We start from the raw sequence: 19716 nt of genomic DNA, 5'->3' as shown, positions 1-19716 counted from the left end.
CGAACACATGCCAGGCGAGCACGCTACCGCTTGAGCCACATCCTCAGCCCTCAAGTTCATTAATAATTTCTTTTGCAATATCCAATTTTCTACTAAACTTAGATAGTGTTATTTTTCACCTCAGAGATCAGTTTTGAACTCTTAGATTTTCAATTTGTATCTCTCTCTCTCTCTCTCTCTCTCTCTCTCTTTTTTGGGGGGAGTAACTTCCTTGTTTCTTCTGAACTTTCAAAAAAAATTGACTACCATTATAATAACTTTTTAAATGTTTTTGTCAGTCCATTCTAACATCTGTGTCAGTGCTGGGTCAGGTTTATAGATGATCATTCTCCCTATTGTGTTTTCTTGCCTTATTATGTCTTTGGATGCTAGAAATTGTTAATTCTATTTTATAGGGTGCTGGATATTTTTTGTATGCCTGTAAGTTTTCTTGAGGTTTTTTGTTGGAATAACGTTAAGTTACTAGACAAGAGCTGGACCTTTTCAGGTCTTTTATGTTTTGATAGGCATTTCAGGAGCAGTAAAGAATCTAGGGTGAATTTTTCCCCAGTACTGAGGCAATACCTCCCTGAGTTCTCCACTTGGTGCCCAATTAATTACATTATTTTCCCAGTCTGGCTGGTGGGAACAAGTGGTGGTCCTGGTACTAACCATTCCTTCTACCCCTTCAGATGTCTCACTCTTCAGTCTTGCATGCAGGCACTGATCAGTGCTCTACTAAATACTCAAGGAAGACCCTCTGCAGATCTTACGGGTTCTCTCTCTGCAGCTGTCTCCGCTCTAGTATGCTTGCCTAAGAACTATGACTGACTTGGTCTCTTTGGACATTCCCTTCTGACTCTTAAAGGCAATCTGCCAGGCTTTATCTTAGGTCTCCCTCCCTGCACAGTGGCCTGGAAACTGTCAAGACAAAAAACTGGGGTAATTATTGGACGTGGCTTGTTTATTTCCAATGCCCTTCATTGTCTGGTGTTCAGTGTCTTCAAAACATTTTTTTTTCTTTTGCATATATTTTGTTTACTTCAAATGGGAGAGCAAATTTAATTCTTCCCTGATCCCATCTTGACAGAAGCAGAACTTTGTAAATATTATTATTTTATTATTCATTTATGATTTTTGAGTGGGGAGCATGTCATGACCTACATGATTGTCTACTCAGTTTCCCCAACCGGGAGGTGAGGTGATTGGGAAAAAGACAAACAGGCACAAAGAGAGAAAAAAATCTAGACCCTGTGGATCAGCTAAACTTCTGATGGAAGAAGACCAACCATGAGCAAGAGTAGCACGTTTATTATATAGGTTTAAACATCAAAAGCATTTATTGTGAGAAAGCTTCTTCAAGATAAACAAAATCAAAGTTGAGGGTAATACAGCTCCATGAGCACTTATCAGCTTGCACCCATAACTTTCTACCTTCGGGTAGCAGATGTTTGAACCCAAGGCCCTGAACTAATAAATTCTGTGGCTGGCACAGAATCTCCTCCTTGAGCAGGGTGTCACCATATCAATGTGTGCCTTTGCACTTAGAAATTCCCAAGGAAGTAATTAATTAATTCCCAAGGAAATCTGTCTTTGGGTAGTTCAAAACAATGATCCATTCACTGCTCCCAACAGGAGTGAGCACCTACCAGAAGCTAGGCACTGTGTCAGGTATTGCATAAACAGTGGTGAAGGAACAGGACATGGTCCCTGGCCTCTGTTTCATGATGATCAACTTCTGTGAGAAGGCCATAAATGTGCTAGTCCCTGGATTTGTGCACAAGGACATGAGTCAGATGGGATCAATCCTTTCCAGGAATTCAGAATCAGGAGGGACTGAAGCAAATTTGTTAGTATAAACCAGACTCTGAAGTGTTATGTGCGAGCTACAAAGGCTTTGGGCAGTTTGAGGAGGAAGTAATTGATGCTGATTTGAAGGCATAAGGGAAAATGTCATGGAAAGAGTGACATTTGGATTTGTCCTTAAAGAGTTCATATGATTTTGAATGTTGGAGAAGTAGGAGGCAGAGAGATGCTGAAAGTGCTTTTAAATATGAAAGCAGTTAAATCATGATTCCCTCTGGCAGACACAGCCTTCCAGCTTGCCCTTCTTTGCCAACAGAACCCTCACCATGTGCTTCAGAAGATGCTGTACATCTTCTAGCCCAGGTGCAGAACCTTTATTCATCTAACTCAGCCACGGAATTTCCATTTCCCATCGCCTATCTTTGGAACAGGCACAGGTCCAAGACACCATTCTAACCAATGAGATGTGAAGGGAAGTCTGCTGGGAAAGTTTTCTTCCTAGTACAGGAAGGAAGTACTCTTTCTCTTCCCTCCTCCAACCCCAGGTGATTAGGGCAAAACAAAAACAAAACCCCAGCTCAGTGGTAGAGTATTGCCTAGCACAGATGAGGCACTGGGTTGCAGCATCGGCACCACATAAAATATAAATAAATAAATAAATAAAGAGGTTAAATTTAAAACAAAACAAACAACAACAACAAAACAAAAACCCCAAACTCTGGTTCCTTAATGATGCCCTTGATCCACTTGAATTAACCAATGTGAATTTGATCTAACTCTAGACATTTTGTTACATGAGATGATTACATTTCTTTCATTTCTTCTTCTTCTTCTTCTTTGTTAACTTCTGGTTAGAGTTTTGATGGAGTTACTTGCAGCCCAATGCAGCAGATCAGCCCATTAATTCACCTATTTAGAACTTGCTTTTCCTTTCCTTTGATTCAGTTCTGTGCTACATGTCATTCCTCCTGCTTTGGGTTCCTTTGCTTGATCAAGAATGGAGGCTAACCTAAGGAATTATTATGCACTTAATTAGTCTCCCCATACAGGCACAAGGGAGAAATGAAAGCAATTTTAAAATGAAAGAAAGCAATTGCATAGTGCAATGCCTTGACTACTTTGTATCCTCACATTTTCTGATCCCTTGGTTGAGAGGACTTTTTAAACTCTCATGAGAGAGGGGAGAGTTGAAAATAAGAAGAAAGAATGAAAATAAGCCCAGAGGAAATTATGTAAATGCTTCTGGATTCACAGAAGTGCTGGAATTCTCTGCTAATTCCAACAGGAGCCAAGACTACCTCTGGAACACTCTGTTGGAATCCACTAGTGTTTGGCAGGAAGCCAACTGTAAAAAGGGCAAAGGATGTGCCACTCTCATTCCTGAGAGTCTGGATCAATCCCATCAACACAGGCCAGCCCGTGGCAAGAGCTGAACATAAGCAAAGTCTGTTACCAGTCTCCACTCACTTCCCATTCCCTTCCTAATCCTCTGCTTTTTCAAATTCTGTCCCTTCCTGTGGCTCTTCTGAATCTTCCTCACTCCCTCAACAATCCAGATCCTGAATGCCAGATGAGCACAGAGGGTACTAAGCCACCTACCTCAGGATGTTTGCATTTTAGTAAGGAGCTCTTGCCCACCCAACATACTTCTCCTTTGCTAGAAATCCAAGTCTCTAAACAACTGGCAGTGGGGCACGTGTCTGGTCTCAAACAGTACATTTGATCCCATGAAAAGTCAGCTGAGGTGGGGTAAGGCACCAACGGCTGGATCCCCAGGTCTCACTGCCAGCCAGAAGGGATGTACAAGGTCACAAAAGCATTACCTCAAACTCACTGTTCTCTGCCAGCTCACATAGGATCTTACCATCCTCTTTGCTTATCCTACACACTTCAGTCTCAGTAGAGATGTCCTTTCCTCAATAGCCTTTCCCTGATAGATCCCCAAGTCTGGGTCCTGTCCCTCTGAAGAAACCCCCTGGGACAGAATGTCCCTGAGCACTTGTCATGCTGATTTGCAACCCATGAATGGTCGGGAAACCAATACCTGGAACAACCTTGACATTTAAGCAGGCACTCAACTTACTGAAAGAATGAATGAACATCTATGTGATCACACACAGTACAGCTATAGTTCTGCAGAGTACCGGATGCATCCAGTCCAGGCTGTAGTGAGTCCACAGTAGTTATTGGTTAATTGATTGAAAGAGATCTTCATAAGAAAGGTACTTGCATCTATGCTTTTATTGATAAGCCCTCACATCCTTACTGCAAGACTAAAAGCACAGCCCAGTGACCTTTCTTAGAATATGAGGAAGGTTGGAAGGTATATAAAACAAGATGGAGGACATTTCTGGGAGTACAGCTCTCCAGGACTTATTTCTCCAACCATGGTTTTAGTTTTCTAGAGATCCTTAACCTCAGTCTCGTGGGTGGGGGCTTCAGAAGATCCATTAATCCTCTGACTCTTTAATCACATCCCATGCCAATACTGTGTGTGTGTGTGTGTATGTGTGTTTTGAAAAAATGTCCATGGATTTCAATGAGTTTTAAAGGGTTGATTTTAAAAGAATGATTGCTCTAGACCTATAATGTCCAACATAATAGCCAATACGATAGTGATGGCTATGTGACACATATAATAATTTATATTAAAATGAAAATTGCAGTGCATCAGCTACACTAGCTCCATGTCATGTTCTCAATAGCCACCATCTATAGAAAAGCCCAGGCGGAGAACATTCATCATTGCAGAAAATTCTATGGGACTGAGTTTCTCAGATTGTTATCATTACAGATAGTACAGATAGGAGTTGATTCTTGTAACCCTTTGTGAAATGAATTGCCTACATTTAGAAATAAAAATATAAAAACTTGAAATCCCTATTGCTTTTGGAAAGCGGGACTATCTGCCAGCACCGGACTCCATTCCCCCAGGCCGCTGGAATGCCCTGGGCTGCATTCAGATGGGCTGCGTTCAGTTGGGTCACGCTGAAGTTATCCAGTGGCCCTCCTCCAGTTTGCGACCCCCCCCCTCCCCCAGGGGGACCACACCCACTTGGCCTCCCTGCAGTCTCCCGTGTAACCAAACTCCAAATTTTGCTAAATGGAGTTGTGTTGGGCTTAAGAGCACAGGATCGGCTGTGGGCGCTGGGCTGCGGCTGGGGTTCGGGCTCCCATTTGGATGTAGGTGGCGGGGCGGGGGCAGCGGGTGCTTCCCTACACTTCTCCGGAACCGCAGGACCAGGAGGAATCTTATCCTGAACATCTGTTGCTTGACAAAGAACTTCCCGGTCTTCCCGCGAGCCCTCCAGTCCCCAGCCCGGTTCGCCTGGGCCCGCCCCTCGCGACGAGAGGCGGGGAGGGGCCGAGGCGAAACCCGAGCCGGGTGCCCACCACCCCGGCTGGCGACGTGGCTCGGCGGCCCCGGCCTCCCCCGGCTGCTCAGCGGCCAATGGGCGCGTGAGCCCGGCCGCCCGAAGCCGCCCGCGCGAGGTCGGGGCGCGCCCCTCGGCGGGGCCCGGGGCGGGCTCTGGCTGCGGCGCCGGCCGTCCCTCCCCCCGGAGGTCCCAGCCCCGCCGCCGCGCTGCGAGCCCCTACAGCCGATCCGCCGCTCGCCTCGCCCGCTCCTGCCTCCCTCGCGGCCGCCCTCTCCTCCGGACCATGGCGCGCCGTGGCCGCTGCCGCCTCCTGGGGCTCGCCCTGGGGCTGCTGCTGGCGCTAGCGCTGGCGCCGCGGGCGCTGCGGGCCAAGCCCACGGTGCGCAAGGAGCGCGTGGTGAGGCCCGACTCGGAGCTGGGCGAGCGGCCGCCCGAGGACAACCAGAGTTTCCAGTACGACCACGAGGCCTTCCTGGGCAAAGAGGACTCCAAGACCTTCGATCAGCTCACCCCAGAAGAGAGCAAGGAGAGGCTGGGGTGAGGCCGCGGCCCGGGCCGCGCTGGGGGTGACACAGGTGCTCGCGGGATCCCTGGGCGGGAGCCACGCGGGACCTCAGCGGCAAAGCGAAAGCGAAATAGCGCGCGTGGTTCCGAGCGTCCGGGCCAGCCCCCTCCAAGGCGCGGCCCCCTCAAAGTTGCCTGCTGGCGCTGGGACCTCGCGTGGAGATCGCTGCCACGCCCCGGCCGGGTGGCTTCCCGCGGGGAGGCGAGAACGTGGCAGTGGCCGCGGAGCCAGGACCGAGAGAACCCGCCCCCCCTTCTGTTGCATCAGAAGGGAGGGGAGAGTGTGTACAAAAGAAGTTTATCTTCAGTGGCCTTTTAACCCCACAGGCTCAGGTTCTTTCTTTCATCCCCGCCCCCAAACCGGGATTGAGGGGGCCCTGAGACACTTGCTAAGTAGGTCTCAAGGATGAACCAAATGGTTAAAGATGAAGGGGCAAGCTATTTGTGGGGCTTGATTCTTGGCCTGTGACTCTGGCTGGGTGTTATTGCCTGATGCCCAATTGTCCCATAAATCTGGTGTAGGGGTATAAAAATACCGTTGTCAAGAGAGAGTAATTGGGGATAAGAGATGCGGGGGTGAGGGGCACACCAACTAGAAACTGGCCCCCTGATTTCTATTTCCAGCAGATATCCCGAAGACACCTCATGCTTTGGCAACTGTTTGTTAGGGGCAAAACGCTGGAGAGTGGCCCGTGGTGGTAGATTGTGAACTTATTCGTGGAATCAGAAACCAAAGCTGAGAAACAAAACTTTGATAAATCTCAGGGCACCCTTTCCTGGTCCCCGGAGAAGACACTAAGGCATTGTGCAGAATTATCTGGAAATCCTTCCACAGAGGGACCAACAGCCAGCATGGGTCCAGATGGAGGCAGGGTTGGGGAAGGACATAGACTGCCTACTGGGCAGCAGGCTTCCAGAACCTGGCTCCTGGGGTGGAGGATCTTCGTGTTCTGCTGTAATAAAAAGAACACAGCCATCCCTGTGCTCTTGGGGCCACCAAAGGCCAATGTGTGTAGTTAGAATATGAGGATAAATGATACCTATTGTGAGGTGCACCATCTGCCTGTTGTGATAAAAAAGATCTTTGAACTTCAAAGTCACCTCCAAACAAGTACCTTTTATTTGGCAGAGAAGTACTTTCTCTTCTTGTTTAGGACTTAACAATAGGGGCCATTGATTAAATTCAGTCTATTGTATTGCTTTGAGGCACTTGGAGACTGATTTATTCTGGGCCCCGGAGTGGCAACTATTCTGCATTGTTGCTGGAGAGGAAGGAGGGGGAGGAATGGGAGTAACTTTTTGTCCTACAGCTGCGTTTATTACCTTCATTATGTGGTCAGCCTAATGGCTAGAGCAAGTACTGGTGGAGTTGGCAGGGTTTGATCTTTGTGTGAAAACCTTGACTTCATTCATTTATTCATACCACAAACATTGGAATAGCTATTGTGTACCAGGCACCACATTTGATATCTGGCATGCAACCTTGTGTTGTAGGCATCAGCATGCTTATAATTAGGACAGGCAGATGATACCTAATCATTGTGATGATGGCATGTAAAAACCATAGCAAGCCCTTCAAGGAGAAGGAGCCCTAAGATTTCAGGTTGGAGAGAGGGACTTGGTGACTTGGAGCTGTCTCCTGATCAGAGCCTGTGGGATGACTCAGAAGTTGTCAGGCATTCTTGAAGAGAGAACAGCCCATTTTTAGAGGGTTTGACCTCTCTTCTAGCCACAAGGGATGTTAGGCCCCTAAAGGGACAGAGAAGAAGGTGAGAGTAGAGGAGGGAAACCAAGGGCAGTGTGGGAGGGACTTCAGTGTGGTAGAGATTAAATGTCCTTGAAATGCCCGAGAAGCACTAAAACTGTTAGGAAAAGACTGTCAACATGGAGTGAGGCACCATGGGGATGCCTCAGGCAGGGAGAGGGAAGGAATGCCTGAATCTGGGAGAGGGTGGATCCTGACACGTGTGGCTTCTCTTGCTTTTGACTCAATGTGGGGGAGAGGTGGGAGGAGAGACCAAGGAGGACTTCTGGATCTCTGGCCTGAGCCACCAGCTGGGTAATATGTGGGTGGAGCTTTTGGAAATTAGGGAGCAGTTCCCTGCAAGTCTGGGCTGCTGAGGGAGGACTGGCTGGATCCAGGCAGCTTTTTTCCCCACTATCGGACCATCAGTTCTAAAACAGAAACCATTCTAAAGCCTCTAGAGACACCTAGGTCAGAGGGTTGCAAAGTGGGGACTCATATAGGCTGGATGCAGTTTTAAAAGTGCCTTATGTAATCGTAAGGAAAAAAATGTAAATTACTTTCTGCTTTTAAAATTTGACTGATTTCACGTACAGACCCCAATTTTTAAAAATATTTTTTAGTTGTTGATGGACCTTTATTTTATTTATTTTTATGGTGCTGAGAATCGAACCCAGTGCCTCACACATGCTAGGGAAGCACTCTACCACTGAGCCGCAACCCCAGCCCAGACCCCCATTTTTTTTAAACACTCAATTGGGCAACCTTTCTTGACAACTATCAGGGAATCTCCCAGTTGCCATAGGGCCTCCTACTGGCTTTGCTCATTTTTATTACTTGCTGAGTGTCTATGGGGTTTTCCATCGACCTGGACCTAGATTAGTGTCTTTGGAGAGGAAAGGCACACCTCCTCTCCTTTGTTCCTCACAACATTCCTTGGGAAGTAAGTGTTCCAGCTTATAGATGGGAAAACGGAGGCTCAGAGCATCAAGTCATTTGCTCAAGATCTCAAGTAATGGGGCCAAAGCCAGAATATGGATCCAGGTGTTCTGATTAAAGCATTCAGCTTTCTCTACATCAAATCTGCCTTTCCCAGTACCTCACTCTTTGAGATTTTTTTTCAAGAGAGAGGTCAAGCTCTTATTTATTTTTCTAACAAATAGTTATTGAGCTCCTCCTACGTTCAGGCTAAGCTATGTCCTGGAGATTCATTTGGTGTAAATTGGATGTACCCTTTTCTCAAAGGAAGGCTGTATGATCTGATGTCCCTAGTTTTTTGTTGGCCTGAGATTCAGCTCCTTAGTGGGTAGCCAATGGGCAGGTCACCACTGTGTTTCCAGGTTTGGAGCAGTGCTTGGCACACAGTAGCTGGGATTAACACTGCACAGTGCTGAAAATCTTCTGCTGTGTCTGGCTAGAATTTCCTGGGGGGAAGCCTGAAGATGCTTAAGGCTTGAGAGCTGTTAACATTGGGAAAGAAGGGACACCATAGGGGTGCTAGTAGCATTCGAACCTTTTGTTACCTTCCTGAGGAAGAAGAGCTTGACCAAGCTCCCTGGGTTCAGGTGGGAGATGGTGACTTTGAATAATTACTCCACCCCCCTCCCCACACTCATACCCTGTCTCCTATAGTTATGAGTTATAGGAGATCAAACCATCAAGCTGCACTAATAAAGAGCTAAGGAATTCATTTCCCTTCTTTTGTGGGGATGGTGCGGGGGATTGAACTCAGGGGCACCTACTTTGTATTTTATTTAGAGACTCTCACTAGGTTGCTTAGTGCCTTGCTTTTGCTGAGGCTGGCTTTGAACTCACAATCCTCCTGCCTCAGCCTCCCAAGCCACTGGGATCACAGGCTGCATCACCATGCCCAGCTCATATCTTATTTGTAATTAATCAAAGATCAACTCCAATCAGAACTTTTGTTGACAAGAAAATTTTACCACTGAAGTTAATTCTAGCCTCAAAAAGTCATAGTTGGCCAGTATGACCTCATCCCAGGTAAATGAAATTAGAGGTGAACTTTTGTAGGCATTAAAAATAGCTTAGGAATGTCTTGGAAGTTCCCTACAGAAATGGTGTTCCTAGCTTGGGACCATCTGGCTTAGAGATGGACACATGGCAAGTTTCCAACCTGAAGTCTGCTTTGGACCAGTGATTAGGATGCCTCAATGGAGTCCAGTGGGAAATCACTGGAACCTGGGCCAGTTGTAGAGCTGTGGAGACCCCAGTGGTCTCAGGACCTTCACCGAGAGAGGAGGGGCCTTAAGCTTCTGCAGCTGCTCAAGTTTCTGGAATAGGTTCCATGCCATGGAGGTTCTTTCATCTCTGATATTTTATGCTGTGTCCAATAAGATCTGATCACCTGAGGCTGGGGATGTGGCTCAAGCGGTAGCACGCTCGCCTGGCATGCATGCGGCCCGGGTTCGATCCTCAGCACCACATACAAACAAAGATGTTGTGTCCGCCGAAAACTAAAAAATAAATATTAAAATTCTCTCTCTTTAAAAAAAAACACAAAAACCAAATTGCTTACTTTTATGATTTATGTTGAATTTTCAAAAAAAATTTTTTTTTTTTTGGACCTGGAGCCCCCCCAAAATGAGTCCTTATCCTGGTTGTACCAGATACTATCTGTGTGATCTTGAAAAATCGTTGCATTTCTCTGGGCCTCAGTTTTGTTACTCTAAAATTAGGGAGTTGGAATACTCCAGGAAGGACAGATAAATTTGATCTTCCAGGTCAACTCCAACAAGTTGGTAGTGGCCATCCCCAGAGCATTGTGGTGAGAATAATTCTGAAGTCATATCTAGGATTGTCAGGACAGAGGGGCATGGTCCATTAGTAATGTCTGTAATAGGCAGCAGTCGAGGTATGGGAGAAGGGCATATCATTCTTGAAAGGATACATGTTAGCACTTTTTCCAACACTACTAGATCACGGATTCTATTTCAGTAATTTATGCATTTTTAGGTTGTGCAAGTGTTTGATCTTTCACTGGACCAAGATCACACACACCTTTATAATAATCTTGTGGGTTTTTTTTTTCCTTTTATTACAGGAAGATTGTTGATCGAATTGACAGTGATGGGGATGGCTTTGTCACCACCGAGGAGCTGAAAAGTTGGATCAAACGGGTGCAGAAAAGATACATTTATGATAATGTTGCTAAAGTCTGGAAGGATTATGATAGAGACAAAGACGATAAAATTTCCTGGGAAGAATACAAACAAGCCACCTATGGATATTACCTGGGTAAGAGGTGCTATAGGAGACATCATCCAGCTGGGGTCCAGGGAACAAGCTTCTTGAGGGGGATTTTCTTCTCTCTCTCATCATGCCTACCCATTTTGGGAGGTGGCAAACCCTCCTAAATAGAATCTGTTGAGAACAATCTGCCTACTAAGAATGGACTGAGTTGCTTACTTTGAAGTCCTTTGTGGATTTGTAGGGGAAGGTGTGAAGGACCACTAAATCCACTAGGTTGCCGCCCTACTTGGACCTGCATCTCAGAGATGCTCACAGATAAGAAAGCAGAAAGGAAATATATCTGTGGTACAGTTTCAAACTGTTGGTAAATTTTAGGTAGCAAGAATGGAGTGTTGTGGAGCAGTTGGAGATGGGGAGATGGTTTTCTGGAGGGTGGTTTGGGATCCAGGTCTTGAAGAATGGATTTATATTTGGAGAGAGAGAGACCTCCGGGGAAGGTTGGGGGCGGCAGAGAATAGTGCATTCAGTAAAATTTGGATTTAAGACAAACTAGATCAAAGGAGTAATGAGGCAAGAGTGTGGTTACATAGTTCCAGGGTGCAAACCCTCTTGTTGCCTGGTAGAGACAGCAAGGAGACAAGCCTCAAGAGAACCAGGGACACACAGGTGCTCAGACTCATACTGAAAGCCAGGCAGAGGCATTTAGACAAGACAGGGAACCAGGGAGCCTATGTACATCTTAGATCAAAGAATGTATTGATGAAAGCAGAGTTCTGCAAAAAGAAGTACAGTATTGTACCGTCTAAAGCTTATGCCCTTAACCACTTGCTCTGTTGCCCCTAATAAGCCATTAGGGCCTCTATGAAGGGATGACTTGAAGGGACAGATACTAGAGGCATTCTGAAATAAAATGTTTTTAAAGAACTCAGTAGGTCAGGACCTTTTGTCCAATGTGTAATGTTTGGCTTTTCTGCATACATCCTGTAGGAAACCCCACAGAGTTCCAAGATAGTTCCGATCATCATACCTTCAAAAAGATGCTGCCACGTGATGAGAGAAGGTTCAAGGCTGCAGACCTCGATGGGGACCTGACAGCTACTCGAGAGGAGTTCACTGCCTTTCTACATCCTGAGGAGTTTGAGCATATGAAGGAAATTGTGGTGTTGGTGAGATCAATGAGGAGCCTGGGCTAAGAAAAGACCCAGGAAAATGCTGCCCTTCATCTTGTCCCTTCATCCACAGAGAGACATTTTTTTAGCCTAAAGAATTGGAGAAGGAATCTGAAGTTGAATGTGTTGAATACCTATGTACCCAGGAAGTTAGTGCAAGCTAGCCGCTGTAACAAATAGCCCCCAGTCAAAATCATTTAACATGATCAAAGCTTATTTCTTACAAAGTCCTGTACAGATGATCTCAGCCAGGTTCATCTCCTGGGCAGTTCCCCTCTAAACACCATCAGGTACCCAGACTATTTCCATCTTGGGCTCTATCATCTTGTGGCTTCAAGGTCATCTTGGTAACAACCAGGTGGGAGACAAAGGAAAGAAAAGGAATAAAGAGAACGTATAGATGGTCTTTACTTTTCTGGCCACGAAAAAAGACGCATCCCTTCCATTTATGTTGCAGTGACCCCTTCTAGATATGAGGAGACTGGGAGAGAGAGTGTAGACATGTGCCTAGGAAGAGAAGATGGATTTAGGGAGCAACTGGCTTGTCTCCACCTGTTTTTTAGCTTTGAGGGACTTAGAAAAAGATTTTGAGATGAAATGCACTGGATTGTTAAAAACTTATGGATTTAAGGTGGAATGGTGGTTTATAATGATGCTATTCTTAAAGATGGGTCTTTGGAAGATAAAGGGATCAGATGCTAGGTCTTGAGTGATGAGTGTCTTGTAAGGCCTCTGAGTTATCACTTTCCAGTGTTGTTTTGGGTCCCAGGTGCCTATTTCCCACAACAATTAAATAAATGCCATCATCTGTTTCCTGGGCAGATGTCCTGAGCCAGTTTCAATTGCTTCAATGCTAGGAAGTAGGTGCCTTCTTCCAAAGAGAAGCCTTTGTTCAGAAGCAGCTCTGGATTGTTTTAGTCATCCAGGTGGGGGAGGCGTCCACTCCTGCCCCAGCTCATGCTCAGGACACCTAGGACCCTCGGGACTGGGTCAGGGCTTCAAGAACCATTTCTCTCTGCAGCCCAATATCTGCTTAGTGATAACTAATTTTCCAGAGGACCAGTGATGATGGAATTATCCACAAGTGGACTGATTACATGCCTTCCAGATTAGTGCTGTGTTCTCTGGTTGGCTGTTTTCTTTGACTTGGGATGTCTTTTGAGTTGCTATGCCTATGGAGAGTAAACTCATTTAATTACTGACCCTGGCAAAAGAACTAATTAGGAAGTCAAATATACTAATTCCAAAGTAGAATAATTCAAAAGTCACATATACTTTTATTATTTAATTATTTGTGATTTCATATTTCTCTGATTATTCAGTGTTCCTAGTCCTGGTAGCTCTAGAATCTGTTTTTGTGATCATTCAATCCAGTGGTCTCACAGATTCCCCCAGTGCTTGACTAGATGGTGAAGATTGGTTGGGTTGGCAGGGCTTCCTGATGGATTCACAACACCTCTGGGCTTCTACGCACATTTTTCTTTAGGGAAGGATTTTTGCTTTTAAAATTATAGGGAGGAGGAGTAGGGACAGAATCCATTGTCTGTTTTAACAGGTGAACTAGTGCCTGGGCAGGTAAGGGAATGAGCCTGGAATCACCAAGCATGAGGCCATGAAAGGTGGACATTAGAATTCTCAGCTCAGAGCACACGACCATCTTACATTGTATTTTGCCCTTTGCTTCCTAGGAAACTCTGGAGGACATCGACAAGAACGGGGATGGGTTTGTGGACCAGGATGAGTACATTGGTGAGTGCTGGCCTGGAGTTGCTCAGCTGTCCTCATGGGGCAACTTTCTTCCACACATAGACATCTCTTAAAGCAGCAGCTGCTGGGACTTCCCAGTGGGGAGGGCCTTCCACCCCATTTATTATATCAGCCCTAGTGGTGCTATATCAGGGGATCATTATTTAGCCTTCCATCAGCCCAGCCTAGAATCCCTGAGCAGATGCAGCTATGGTCAGTAGAATTGTTTGTGTACCTGAGCTCTCTGCAGAAAGGTATCCTTTTCAGAGAATGAATCTTCTACTAAGTGCCCAGTTGCCCAATGACATAGGCATTTTGTGCCTCTCGTTTTCCATCTGGGGTTGTCTATACCTAGCATTGTGATCTAAAGATGTTCACTTAAGCAGTGTTGAGAAGTGCATTTTCAGGTCTCTGTGAGCACTGGTTGGCTGAAACTTGAGTTCTCACTGGGGTCACACGCCACCATTGCTGGGTAGAGCCCTCCCTGGTAGCCCAGTGTCCCCCCATCCCCCCAAGCATAAAGGAGCAGGCAACAAGGAAATGTGCATTTTGCCCCAGAAACTGCTGAGGCAAAACTGCATATTGCATACTGCATACTGCCTTCTCATGACAGCTCTTGTGTTCTCATCTCAACCTTTTAAGTCAAAGCTGGAAAATCAATTGATTTAAGTGCTGACCTATGAGAGAGGAATGCAATAATATAATTTTCCTATACATATTTAATAGAGACAGTTAATTATCTTTGTATGTAAACCTAGAGTTGCCTTTACTCTTGTTTTGTGGTTGTATTTTGCCACCCCACATACAGAGACATGTACCTTTGGTAATGATGAGCAGAGTTTCTGCTCATCATTAGAAATTATATTTGGTTCTGAGAACTGAACAGTTGCCTGTCTGTCTTTGGTAACAGACAGGTAGCTCTTGCCACAGTAATTAAAGTGATCTTGGTGGTACTACCCTTTAGAAAAAAATGCTGATAGCTACCTCATCATGCAATCAGATGTGCCTTTCAGTTGCTGGGTACATGTGAGAGGGAAGTGTTCAGCCCCTTGGAGGTCTCACTGTGACAGTGGTGATAGAATTAGACTGACAGAAAAGGCAGACTGATAAAAAAAGCAAACAATGTAGCACTTTTGATTAGCAGCCTGTGCTGTTCCTCCTGAACTCTGCATTGAAATGGTGCAAGTCAGGGGCAGAACTCTGTGAGTAGCTCTGCCTAAAAGAAATGTTCCATTCTTTACACCAGGCAGAGAGGGAGGTAGGGGCATTGTATATGAAAATCGAATTTCGAGTGACTTGCTGTCAGAAAGACCTGCTGTATTGACTTCTTTTCATTTCTGGGCAGCCTCCTCTTCAGGCAGGGCTGAATGGGAAACAGGTGATGGTGTGGTATAATGGAAAGGGCACTGGAATCAAGAGCACTGGCTTCTCCACTTAATAGCTTCACAACCCTGAGAGAGTCATGTAACTCTAAGACTCAGTTTCCTAGTCTGCAAAATGGGAAAACATAGCTTCCATCTTTGTAGGATTGATTGAAGTACAAATTAGCTAATATGTGGGGCAGCCCTTTCTCAAAAACAATGAGTAAATGTTAGGTGTGGGCTTGCCTTGTTGCTACCTTAGAGCCAAAATTCAAGCCAAAAGCTTTCATTCCTTTCCTGCTTCGTTTACCACCTGATAGTTTTTCCTATATTGAAATTTCATATTACAAAGAGTTTTTCTCTACCTTGAAACTTTATTACAAAGTTTTTCTATACTGAAACTTGATTATAAAGAGTTTTCCTTATACTGACTTTTTATTTATTTAAAATATATATATATAGATAGATAGATAGATAGATAGATAGATAGATGTTGATGGACCTTTATTTTATTCATCTATTTTTATGCAGTGCTGAGAATGGAACCCAGCTTATTACAATGAACTTTTCTCTACACTGAAACTGCATTACAGTGTTTCTTTTCTGTGTTGCAACTTTTTAAAAAATGATGTTTCTAAACTGTGCTCCCATCAAAGACAAACTGCCCACAGTTCAGACTCTTTTCTAAAAACAAGCAATGTATAAATGTTTCTTTCTTTTTCTTTTTCTTACTATTTTGGAAATGTGGGTAATGGTCTGTCTTATGGAATTGTTTTAAGGATGGAAAAAAAAGAAAGCCCTTTGGAAATGACATAAATGACAATAGTTATAAGCACAGTGGTTAAGGCCATGGGTTGGAAGCAGAGCACCATGTTCCTATGCAGCCTCAAGCTCAGGCTAGTTGTGGTTTGCAGGGAGGCTATGCCTGTTTTCATCTGTAAATTGGAATCACCAACTACACCTAGTTCATATGGTTGTAAGGAAGTTAAATGAAAGAAAAAGCATGTGGAACACTTTCAGTTATCCTGACCAGTGTAGAAAATGCTCTGAGGTGGTCATTATTACTAGTTTTCACCTTTATGTACCAACTTGGGTTACAGAAGCCTTCACATAAACAACCCATTTGATCTTCCTAATAACCATGTGATTTGCCCATTATTATTTCCATTTTACAGACACGGTCCATTTGGATGTGTCTTTGCTGACAGTTCTTACAGATAAATTTAAGGCTCATTCACCGAAGTAATCTAATTCCAGTTACAGAACTAAGTCAAGAGTCAAGGTTCGCTTCCTGGATCCTAATCTCAGGTCTTCCTAGTCCACCAGGTGGCCTTCAGAGTGGATAAATCATTGCATTATTATCACCAAGAATCCTCCCACCAGCTACTTGAGTTAGGTCTGTTGATGGGGCTGGGGATGTGGCTCAGTGGTGGAGCGCTTGCCTAGTGTGCCTGAGGCCCCGGTTCCATCCCCAGCACCACCAAACCTAATGACACTAAGAGGTAGGAGGTAGGTCTCTTGATTGGTCATCACCCTTCCAAAACCTCAAGGGGTCAAGTGTTTTGACTTCTCCCTTCCCTCTTGAACGCTTTCCCTTCTAGCCGATATGTTTTCTCACGAGGATAATGGCCCTGAGCCAGACTGGGTTTTGTCTGAACGGGAGCAGTTCAGTGACTTCCGAGACCTGAACAAGGATGGGAAGCTGGACAAAGACGAGATTCGCCACTGGATCCTCCCTCAAGATTATGACCATGCCCAGGCTGAGGCCAGGCATCTGGTATACGAGTCGGATAAGAACAAGGTAATTCAAATGTTTGTGATCATTGATTGAAAGGTGACAGTTTACATAAGATTGCTTTGTTTGCCTCTGGTGATAGCACTGGCCCCTGTGGCCCTGTCATGCTGACTTCCTGTTCTTGCCCTGCAGTAGAGACCTGTAAACTTGAACCAGACCATGGTAGCCCACGGTGAACTCACTGGGCCCAGACTCCTCTGGACAGCCAGCTGCGAGCCACAAACTCTCATTGAGTCATACCTTTCAGGATTGAAGAACCAGCAACTTGGATGTGGGCAGGGCAGGGAATTAAAGCAAAACATGCCTGCCCTAAGACAAGCTTATTCATCCATTCGTTCAGTTACCAAATGTTCATCAGGCTTCTGGGATATGCCAGGCACAGGGAAGCTTATCCCCCTCCTCAGCCCAGATATCCTTGGGCAGGCTCCCACTTCTGGTTCTAATGCCAGTACTTTATGATCTACTGATATCAAAATAAATAAATACAATTAATAAAAAGTCCTGCTCCATCCAACTTTGCTAGTTGCCCCAAATTCCCAGGTTATTCAAACAGTCAGGTCGAGCAGCTAGGCTATAAAAGGGAAGTGGAATTCTTCAGGGCCTGTTTGAACGTGCTTGCACTGCTTGTAGACATAAATGGATTCCAGCTTCTGAATTACTTAGGGACCTACCTGATGTACTTTTGCACAGCTTTTATAGCAAGAGGATGTTACAGTTTGGAATTTTGAAGTGCAGTAATGGTAGATGAAAGAGGAACCCGGAAGCTTCTGAATTATTTAATGTAGCATTTAAGACATTGCAAATCAATGAACTAGCATGGTTTTCATGATGAACTGTAGACTCACAGTTACCACAGCTTCCTTGACAGCTCTTCCCTCTCTCCTACAGGATGAGAAGCTAACTAAAGAGGAAATATTAGACAACTGGAACATGTTTGTTGGAAGCCAAGCTACCAATTATGGGGAAGATCTCACTAAAAATCATGATGAACTTTGAATAGACACTCACTATAATGTGGCAGATTGTCATACGCTTTCATTTATTGTCTTGGGTGGTTGCTACAATTGTCTAATTTACAGTAGTTGTGTCCCCCCAAAAGCAAGTTTATACCTCAGATTGGGGTACAAATGATTTTTTCACTCAAGATCTACTGGAAAATGGTCATCACTATTTTTTCAGTAAGATTTCTCTCAAAGCACATTACAATCTTGGCAAATTGCAATTCTGCATGGGGACACATTGCTACAACATGACTTTTTAAGTTTTTTTCCACTAAATTTAAATGAAAGTGGAATAAAACTTGAAAAAAAAAAACCCTATTATTCTTAAGGTTGGGTGGGAGGGGCAGTATATGGAGTGACTGCTACATATTTTAACTATCAGGGTTTTTTGTTGTTGTTTGTTTTTTTATTACTTGCCACTGCTAAAAAGTTGGAGAAGTAAAGATTCTGATGAAGCTAGATAGTGGCATTGTCCCAGGTAGCCTTATTTCCGAGCAAGTCTAACATTTCAGATTCTTTCTTCCTTTTTACTCTGAGCTGTTACTGTAAGTGGTATATAAAACCTCTGTGCGTTTTTATGAACAGACCTGCTAATGTGCACAATAAATCCACATTTTCTTTTTGTTTTTATATAAACTGAGAAGCAATGAAGAAAGATAATGTGAACAAGAAAGGAGTTTTAGAGGTAGGGAAAAGACGAATGTCAAGCATTTGAAGAACTATAGGAAAATGGTAAACACTTTAAATATACTTGAGAAAATTTTCTTGACAAGTAAATGAGGTAGGTCTGATCTTTGAAATAGTGAATAGAAATACAGTCCGTTTCTTCAGTGATCCTCAATTGGAATGAGACCATGGGATCACAAGAAAGCAAAATGTAGTGGAATTCATTAGTGAACGTGAATCCCTCACCTCGGATCTGCCTCCAGGATTGTTGACACTGTGGGATTGGGATTGTGATGTTCCGAGCCATTGACTGAACTGGCAGAAATGATGACTACAAGCTGAAATTCCACCTTGTGAGTAGGAAGTGAAATAAAGGATCCCGAGAGGATTTTCTACTGTGTCCTGTGTGTTTGACTTCACATAGACTGTTCGTGGCATCGTTATTCATACATAATTAAACAGTGCAATGGGAGTCCATGGATAAGATTATAAAGCTTCTGGGTTTTTTAAACCCAGTTACTAGAATGTCCAGAATATATATCCATATTCGCTAATTTAATAAATCTGTACTTAACAACATCCTTTCTCTATGTAGTTAGGCCATCTGCAGGTCATTTAAAGATATTTCTGAGACAGGTTTCAGTTGGAATATCCAGACTTCTTACCAGGCCTAAGAGGCCCTGGAGGATGGGGTCCTCACCTCCCTCCTCTGCATTATCTCCTTACCCTCTTCCTTTTATATCCCATCCCATATTCATATTGCAGCCCCACTGACTTTCTGGTTATCGAACACACAGGTGGCATTCCCAGGACAGGACCTTTACACGTGCTGCCTCCTTAGATTCAGATCAACCATCTCTCATCCTCAGGAAATGAGTGTAATGAGGCCTCCTCAGTGAGGCCTCCTCAGTGTCCCCACTACTTAAAGTAGTCCTCACTCGAGTCCCTAGCTCATTCCCTGTTTTATTCTTGTTAGGCATTAACATTTGTATTTTGTTTCCCAGGGCCATTGCCCAAATTTCAGCCACATGGGTGGTTTGCAATGACAAACTTAACTCTCATGGTTCTGGAGGCCAGAGTCTGAAATCAAAGTGTCAGCAGGGCTATGTTCCTTCCAAGGTCCCTGAAGGAGAATACTTACATGCTTCCCGGTTTCTGGTGACACTAGGAGTGCCTTAGCTTGTGGCTCACTCCTGTCTCTGCCTCCAACTTCAATATGGACTCTGCCTCTTTTCCCTGGGTCTCCCCTTGACATGTCTCTTATAAATACACTTTAGTCAGATTTAGAGCTCTTCACA

General features: G+C 44.6%; 1 protein-coding gene across 1 annotated transcript; it reads left to right on the top strand.

Annotated features, from left to right (window-relative positions):
- Positions 1-5373: 5373 nt before the first annotated feature.
- Positions 5374-18806, top strand: Rcn1 (reticulocalbin 1). The gene is made up of 6 exons (XM_046467536.2): positions 5374-5699; positions 10532-10725; positions 11668-11846; positions 13538-13598; positions 16558-16757; positions 17640-18806. Exons 1-6 carry the CDS (start codon positions 5446-5448, stop codon positions 17745-17747), a joined length of 996 nt encoding a protein of 331 aa, XP_046323492.1. The 5' UTR covers positions 5374-5445; the 3' UTR covers positions 17748-18806.
- Positions 18807-19716: the final 910 nt, after the last annotated feature.

The sequence above is a fragment of the Marmota monax genome, unplaced genomic scaffold, assembly GCF_021218885.2.
Source record: "Marmota monax isolate L192 unplaced genomic scaffold, Marmota_monax_Labrador192_F-V1.1 WCK01_AAM20220418_F8-fsc00135, whole genome shotgun sequence".
Classification (NCBI taxonomy): Eukaryota; Metazoa; Chordata; class Mammalia; order Rodentia; family Sciuridae; genus Marmota; species Marmota monax.
This window is presented reverse-complemented; position numbering and strand designations above follow the sequence as displayed.